Source organism: Apaloderma vittatum, unplaced genomic scaffold (genome assembly GCF_000703405.1).
Source record: "Apaloderma vittatum isolate BGI_N311 unplaced genomic scaffold, ASM70340v1 scaffold1805, whole genome shotgun sequence".
NCBI classification, from domain to species: Eukaryota; Metazoa; Chordata; class Aves; order Trogoniformes; family Trogonidae; genus Apaloderma; species Apaloderma vittatum.
Genome location: NW_009715248.1, coordinates 1 through 8469, shown reverse-complemented (window position 1 = coordinate 8469; position 8469 = coordinate 1). Strand labels below are relative to the sequence as shown.

The window sequence follows — 8469 nt, the reverse complement described above, 5'->3', positions numbered from 1 at the left end:
ATGGTTCAAGGGCAGAAGAACAGATGGAGTCCTCCTCAGACACCAGCCATTGAAGAAGAGGGCTTAACCCTCATGATCCCCCAGCTTTATATTGAATATTATGTACATGGAATACTTTTGGTCAGGTTTGGATCACCTGTCCTGTCTGCTTCTCCCTAGAGGTACAAGTTTTTATTTACAGCCCCTCCGATGTGTTACACAAGATTTAGCAGTGACCTTGGTCACTATAGGAGCAAGTATAAGCAAGAGTCAATCCTTGGTAGTAACAATAAACATCGGGCATTGTCACTTCTAGTAGCAGATACTGTGTGCCGAAACATGCTGCTAACTTCAGAAAGTGCAGTCTTTTAGAAGATATTGAGCTGAAAAGTAAAATCACTGAACAGAATTTGTTCTGTTTTAGCTCAAAATAGGACACATGAAATTTAAATACGATGGGAAGAAAGTTGCCACTTTTGATGGGGATTAATACGACTCAAGATGATATGTAACAAAAAACATATTTGACTTCAGGCTGTCTGCACTGATATATTTTGCCTTTATTTAACAGTGTGCATTGATGACCTGTCTTCTTCTGAACTGCTTGAACAGGTAGTGTCAAGCAGAGCCACCATGGAGTCACCAAAAGCAGAGTGAAACCCGTTAAGAAGCAGAAACCTTGTACGTGCAGCCAATGGCACAACCCAGCCCCTAGATGGCGGAAGATATGGCGTGTCTTCCTGAAGCTTATCAGCTACATCTTCTGTGTTTATGACATGACACAATACAATCTGTATCCTTCTCTTTTTAAATATGGTAGGAAACAAGGACCTGTATAAAAGCAAGTCTTTCTTCTTCAAAAATAACAGATGGAATACATGCAACAACATAGAAAATTTCACTGTGTATCTGCAAAAGCTACAACATGAAAATAGTAATAAAAAGCAACATCCATAGCAAGCTCTGAAAAGTTATTCCACAAGCAATGAATGAAACACCCAGGTTCCTATAAATCTGTGTTCTTTTCATGCCCTAAATTACCAACACAAACTCCAGCTCACCTGTCAGTTCTGCTGACATGGCCGCCGAATGAAAGACAGAATATCTGAGAGCCCATCAGCAACATCTGCTGGCCAACCTGCTACCATGGCCACTTGCTGCTGAACATTGAGCAGTGGAGTTCTTCTCCTCCACTACTGTCTCTCTTAACTGATCTTGCTATTTTACCTTATGGTAGATTTCACAAAAAAAATGCTAAGAAGGTATTGCATGGAAATTAAGTTTTTGAATACGCACACTTTCATTCTGTGTTTGCCCTCTAAATTTGAGTAAGAAATCCAGCACCCCGTGGGCTGGAGCCGGCTTCACAGTCTCTTCGCAGTCCTACCCTTCACCCCCATTTCTCCCAGAGGTGGGGTGATCATTCACAGCAATTGAGATTTCAGTTGTATCTCAAGTGGGATTTTTAGCAAGGCTTTGACATCAACACAATTTATGCCTTGAGCTCTGTTTCAGTCCCACACATGCACCGTGTTTCCCTTCCCTTAGCAACGCTTCTCAGCCATGAGATTTGAGGAACAGCTGGGTATGTTTTCTGCTTCTCAGCATCTTTCCCAGCAAGCATTTTTCCCTCCCACAAGACAGTGGCTGGGAGGCTGTGCTGCCTCTCACGTGAGGCAGATATCCCACCATTGCCACTTCCAACTTGCCGGGATCCCTCATGGTTACGAGAGGCTGGTGGCCCATGAGGCAGCCTGGCAGGCCTGGGGAAGGCCCTAGCCTGCAGGACCGAGCTTTGCTCTCTTCCCCCTCCTCTCTCACCCCCAAGGGAAGATGCTCTTTCAGCCAAGAACCTCTTCATGAAGGCCATGGTGCACTCACCGTGCCCTGAGGCCTTCCCTCTCTACCTGAGGTCTGTCCAAGGGAATGGTGACAGGAGCAGCCACTGCCCCTTGGCCACCATCTTGCCCCACAACCCCACCCCAGTGACCATTGCAGCGGTGTTTTGATTATTCAGAGGCTGAAGGCCAATGCAAGCATGGCAGCAGGGCCAGCAGGAGAGTGGGGATGTGCTTTCAAGGCCAGCGGGATTCTAACCAAGAGCTGCCATAGCCTGCAGTGGGCTTTAGTCGTCGACTTCCCACCCAAGGGCACACTCCTTCACGCAGGTCCTGAGGTAGAGAAGCTCAGTCGTTCAGATGTGAGAGATTTTACACTGAATAAGAGAGCATTTCAAGGAGGTACATGTAGCAAGAAACTCTTAAATCTGCAAGGATTATTTTCCCATTTCAGTTACATTTTTTTATTTGTTGAATTGTCTTCCAGAAAATCATCAGTGCTATATACAACAAATGCAAGCACCTGCATTTACATAATTTTGTATCATATACTTGCCTAAGTTTCTATTAAGTCATAATAAATATGTACAGTCTTTATCACAGCTGGCCTTGATGTTTGTCTCACACTGCACTTGTAAACAGAGATGGATTGCACCAGCCAAGGCAGTACTAGTTTCGTGTTGTGGCATATCAGTGCCCTTCCTCAAGGAATCTTCAGCTCCAGCACTGTCCTTCTTGACCGTTTGGATTGCCACTGAGCGACGTGGTCAGTGATCTAAGCTCTCCTGTCTTTTCACAGCCATGAACTTTAAAAAAAACCACCAACAACCAAGGTAAACGACATGGCATTAATTTACACAGCTATAGAAGTGTAATATCCCATGCAACAGCAAATGCAGACACCATCACGGCTTATGTTCCCACTGCAGCAGAACTACAGAGGACTGATAAGTTCTTCAGCAGACTGCAAACAGTGATGCTTCTCCTCTCTGCCATCCTACCCCTCTGCCCTCCAGCTTCTACTCGCCATCCCACCAACTACCACAGTGTGGTGAAGCTTGCTTAATGAGCAGAAGAGCCAATAAGGATTTGCTGAAAAGCCATGGATGTGTAAAACTAATTGCATTTATTGTAAATATTCTTATATTCATAGTGAGACAAATGCTGACTCAGTAAAAAATCTGGCCGAATTAAGTTGTATTTTGGTGGTTTTCTTAGATATATTCTTTAAATTCTGAAGGTAATTTTGTATAGGTATATTTGTGCTGGTAAATTCATTCCTAAGGCAACTTGCCAATGATAGCTAAATTGCAAAAAATGCATCGTGTTTTGTCACTGATCAAGTTACACCAAGAAGTGTTGGAATAATTGTAGTTCTATACAGTTTGTCACCTTTTAAAAAGTAAAGTGTGGATTTTAACTAGAAAGAAACAACTTTTCACAAAGAGACATTCACCAGATTATCATCTTTGATGGATTCTAACACCTGAATCCCATACCAAACAAAGGAAGAATCTCTCAAGAAAAACTCAGTTCTCTGTTCAGGAGATAATCTCAGAGACGTCAGAAAACATTTCAGTGAATATTTTGGTGCTGTGTTTAATTGATTTTTTTTTCTAATAGTCTTTTTAGTAGGCACATTACTGTTGGCTTTGATCAGTTCAGCCTCAGTGTAAGCAGCTCCTGATGAGCAGGTGAACCGTAGAGCTGGGTAAAAGTTTATGAGACCTAACACGTAAGCCCAGCTACTGACACAAGCAGCCTTGAGCCTGTTTCTTAATTTCCCTGTTTGCTTTCATTGCCATGGACACATATACTGAAACAGGATTTGCAGGTAGAATTAGTTGGCAGAAATAACATAAATATAAGTAGAATGAGTCTGGACATAACCTGATTCATTTATTTAGTACTTTTGGTATATCTCAGTAACATAGGACAGACGAGATGCAATTTTTCCTTAAAACAAGGAGGGTTCCTCTGTAAATTTGTTTTCCTGATAAGAGAGTGCCCTTTAAAAGAGTGTAAATGTTATGAAAGGTGAATAAGATTTTGGTTTTCCACAGGACAGTGTATTCTTTTCTCTTAATTCTTTCCTGAAAGAAGTTATAGATTGCAGGATCTCCTTTAGAGGTGCCGAGAAGCCAAGATGAGTTGCTGTCACAGGTATAGTGACACTAGCTTAACTTTCTTGGTGAGAAGAGTCCTTCAGTAATAACGTTGTTCAAATTGTATTATATAGTAAAAGAAGATCCATTGTCAGTCAGAATTTCACTAGTCTGTCTTGAATGATAAGTATCAGAGTTTGTCCTTGAACTACGTTTTTTATATTTCTTGTATCTCATGCACCATAGGTCCTTCATTAACTTCACAAAATAACTTCTGAACTTCACTCCAATAAATGCATAGAGCACAGGGTTCACGCAACAGTGTAGAAATGCTATGGCTTCAGTGATGTATTTCGCATAGGCCATTGTCTTATCATTTTCACAAGATTTGTCTAGCTTGCCCATATTTATGGCTGTCGCAAGAAGCACAATGTTATAAGGTACCTGACAAACTAGGAAAACAGCTACAATTAATACAATCACACGGATTGCTTTGTTCCTTTTGGAATTCTGAGCTTGTTTTAAGGATTTGACAATGAACGTATAGCAAAAAATCATGAATATGAAAGGTATAAAAAATCCAAATCCAACTTGTAGACACAGCAGCAGTGATTTCAGCGTCGTACTTTCAGACATTCTGTCAAATCTCTGGTCACAAATCTCTTTGGTTTCATTGGTGGAGAAGCTGTAACTTTCATTATATAGGAAAGAGGAAGTAGAGATTAAAATTGAGGATACCCACACGACCAAACAAATGAGTTTACTATACGCAAGTGTTCTTGCCCTGAGTTTAAAGGACTTTGTTGCCTGTACGATAGCAATGTACCGGTCCACGCTGATAAATGCCAAAAGTAGCATGCCACAGCTGAAGTTGATTGCATAGATACCTCTGGCTATTTTGCACGTGAAATCACCAAAAATCCATTCATCAGCAGCATAATTCACTGCCCACAGTGGGAGAGTAAGAACAAAAAGTATGTCTGCTATGGCCATGTTGAAGAGGTACACATCTGTCATGGACTTGGTTCTTTCATATAAAGCAAAGGTCATCACTACAAAGATGTTGCCAACTAGGCCGATGATACAAATCAATGAATACGCAACTGGCAGAAATGTTTTTGTGAAGTTCCTCACTTCCAATTTAGAACACGGTTGTGTGATCTGAGAAGCATAGTCGGAACTATATTCGTAATCTGTGGTATGAGGCTCTGTCTGTAAAAAAGAAGATAATCAGTTGACACACAGGTGTTAATATCTAATTTCTATATAGTAGAAAGATGACAAATAACAAAGTAATACAAGGTACTTCAGAAATCTTTCAAAAATTAGTATAAAAGTATTATACGGCTTGCTGATTTGAAATGCATGTGGAGACACATTAATCCGAGGGATGGGCCACTCAGTGGATAAGGAAATGGCTGTGTGGTCACACTCAGAGACTTTCAGTCAACAACTCGATGTCCAATGGAGATTACTGATGAGTGGTGTTCCTCAGGGATTGATATTTGAACCAGTGTTGTTTAACATCTTTTGTCAGTGACATGGACAGCACCCTCAGCAAGTTTCCTGACAGCACCAAGTCATGATTCGCAGTCAGCACGCCGGAGGGAAGACATGCTGCAGAGACCAGCTTCAGGACAGGTAAGACTGTGCTGGGGAAGTGATCTAAAGCGAAAGAGGCCGACCAAAAGCTCTTCTGGGGGCTTTTTCTAAGCCAGGAATAGCGGCTTGCCTGTGCTGGGGACCAGCAGGTGGAGGGCAGGCAGCTGAGCTAGCGTGGGCAGAGCCACCACCAGTCGCGGGGTCATCCAAACGAGGCACTAGCATTGTTAATCAGCCGATAACTGTGTCTGTAATGTTAATGACGTTAACCAGATGTTAATTGTGCCCTGAGGTTTTAAGAAGACTTGGGGCTTCTTGGGACTGCCCACTGAGCACAAGAAAATAAATGATAAGTCTGTGTTAACAATGGAATACTTAAACGTGCTATAAATAAACCTGGGGGTAGTTTTGAGATGTCCTTTGATTGCAGAACCAATTATGGTTGCAATCCGATCAAAGGCCCTTAGAAAAACTGTGGGCACCCAGAGGGAGGCCCCACGCAGTGCGGCTGTTCAGGCCTCGGGCTGCAGAGAGTGCCGGAGCCTAACGCTTGCAATGGAGGGTAGCTGAGACGACAGCCTGGTGGCTGAGCTGAAGGATGAAGCAGCAAGGCTGAGGACTATCAGGGAGTCTGAGAGAGAGATAGATTGGTGGAGCCACTTCTGGAATAGTAAGCAGCAAGCTCCGCAAGAAGTGGAAAATCCCCTCTCCTCTGGCCATCAGGCAAAAGGAGGGGAGATAAAGGATGGTAAGGAGTGGAAGCAGGTGCACAGGTTGTGTTTGCCTCCATTCCTTCAATTACAAGGAAAAATAGTGGAAGGTTCAACAAAGTGCAGCAGATTAATACCTAGCTAAAAGGGTGGTGCCAACGGTCTAGCTTTGCGGTTTTTAACCATGGGGAGATCTACACGGCACCTAGTCTACTAAAAAGAGACAGGGTTCAAATGACTCAAAGGGGATAAAGGATCCTCAGTCATGAGCTGGCGGGACTCACAGAACGTTCTTTAAACTAGATATGAAGGGAGAAGGGGTTACAACCAGATCAAATGAAAACGACCCTGGGATACACACAGTGACATCAGAAGCAGAGTCACTAGCACACATGAGGTACAATTGTACTTCATTGGGGGCTCAAGGTACCTTATCAGGGGCCCAGCTCAAATGCCTTTATATGAATGCCCACAGCTTGGTTAATAAACAAGAGGAGCTGGAGATGCTTGTGAGTCTGCAGCACTATGACCTGATCGGCATCACAGAGACATGGTGGAATGACTCATGTGATTGGTGTGTTGGACTAGAGGGGTATAAACTGTTCAGGAAGGACAGGCAGGGGAAACGAGGAGGGAGTATTGCCCTCTATGTCCATAAAAGGCTGGAATGCATGGAGCTCCACCTGGCAAGTGATGACAAAAGAACCAAGTGCCTGTGGACCAGGGTGAAAGGAAGGGTAGGAGACTCTACAGTGGAGGTGTGCTACAGACCACCCAGTCAGGAGGACTAAGTGGATGAGGTTCTTCATAGGCAGATAGGAGTTGGTGCTCGTTCACAAGCCCTGGTCCTCATGGGGGATTTTAGTCACCCCGACATCAGTTGTAAAAACAACATGGCAGGGAACAAGCAATCCAGAAGATTCCTGGAATGCATTGATGAAAACTTCCTTCTCCAAGTGACAGAGGAACCAATGAGGAGACGGACCATGTTAGACCTTGTTCTCATCAGTCAGGAAGGGCTGGTGGATAATGTTAAACTTGTGGGTAGCCTTGGGTGCAGTGACCATGAGATGGTGGAGTGTGAGATCCTAAGGGAAGCTAAGAGAGGGAAGCTCAGCAAGCTTGAAACCCTTGATTTCAGAAGAGCTGACTTTCACCTCTTCAGGAACCTCCTTGGTAGTGTGCCATGGAATAAAGCCCTGGAGGGACTGGGAGCCCCAGAAAGCTGGCTGACTTTCAAGCATCATCTCCTCAAAGATCAAAGACGCTGCATCCCTAAAAGGAAGAAATCAGGCAAAAACACCAGGAGACCTATATGGCTAAAAAAAGAACTCCTGGCTAAAATCAAATACAAAAGGGGGACACACAAAACATGGAAGCAGGGACTGGTAACCTGTGATGATTACAAGGAAGTTACTCATGTAATCAGAGATCGGGTTAGAAAAGCTAAGGGCCTGACAGAGTCAGATCTGTCCAGTGATATTAGAAATAACAGAAAAGGATTTTACGGGTATGTAAGAGAAAAAAAAAAAAAGAGAGAGAATGTGGGACCTCTCTGGAAGGATACAGGTGAACAGGTTACCGAGGACCTGGAGAAGGCTGAAATATTCAACAATTTTTTTTCCTCAGTCTTCACTGGCAACCACTCAAACCACACCACCCAAATCACAGAGGGTGTGGGCTGGGTCTGGGAGAGTGAAGAACCACCCAGAGTAGGAGCAGATCAGGTCCAGGAACACCTAGAGAACCTGAAGGTGCACAAGCCCATGGGACCTGATGAGATACATCCACGGGTCCTGAAGGAACTGGCAGCTGAAGTTGCTAGGCCACTGGCCATCGTATTTGAGAGGTCCTGGCAGTCTGGTGAGGTTCCCACAGATTGAAAAAGGGGGAACATAACCCCTATCTTTAAAAAAGGAACTAAAGACAAGCTGGGGAACAACAGACCAGTCAGCCTTACCTCTGTGCCAGGTAAAATCATGGAACAGATTCTCCTGGCAGCTGTACTAGGGCACATAAAAAACAATCAAGCGATTGGTGACAGCCAAAATGGCTTCACTAGGAGCAAGTCGTGCCTGACTAATTTAGTGGCCTTCTACGACAAAGCTACAGCACTGGCTGACATGGGAAAAGCAACCGATGTCATTTTCCTGGACTTGTGCAAGGTGTTTGACAGTGTCCCATATGCCATCCTTGCCTCTAATATGGAGAGACATGGATTTGACAGATGGACCA

General features: G+C 43.8%; 1 protein-coding gene across 1 annotated transcript; it reads right to left on the bottom strand.

Annotated features, from left to right (window-relative positions):
- Window positions 1-4048: 4048 nt before the first annotated feature.
- CCR6 (chemokine (C-C motif) receptor 6) lies at window positions 4049-5134 on the bottom strand (the record flags this gene model as incomplete). Its single annotated transcript, XM_009869024.1, has 1 exon — window positions 4049-5134. A coding segment is annotated over one exon (1086 nt), but the record flags the coding sequence as incomplete, so codon positions are not given.
- Window positions 5135-8469: the final 3335 nt, after the last annotated feature.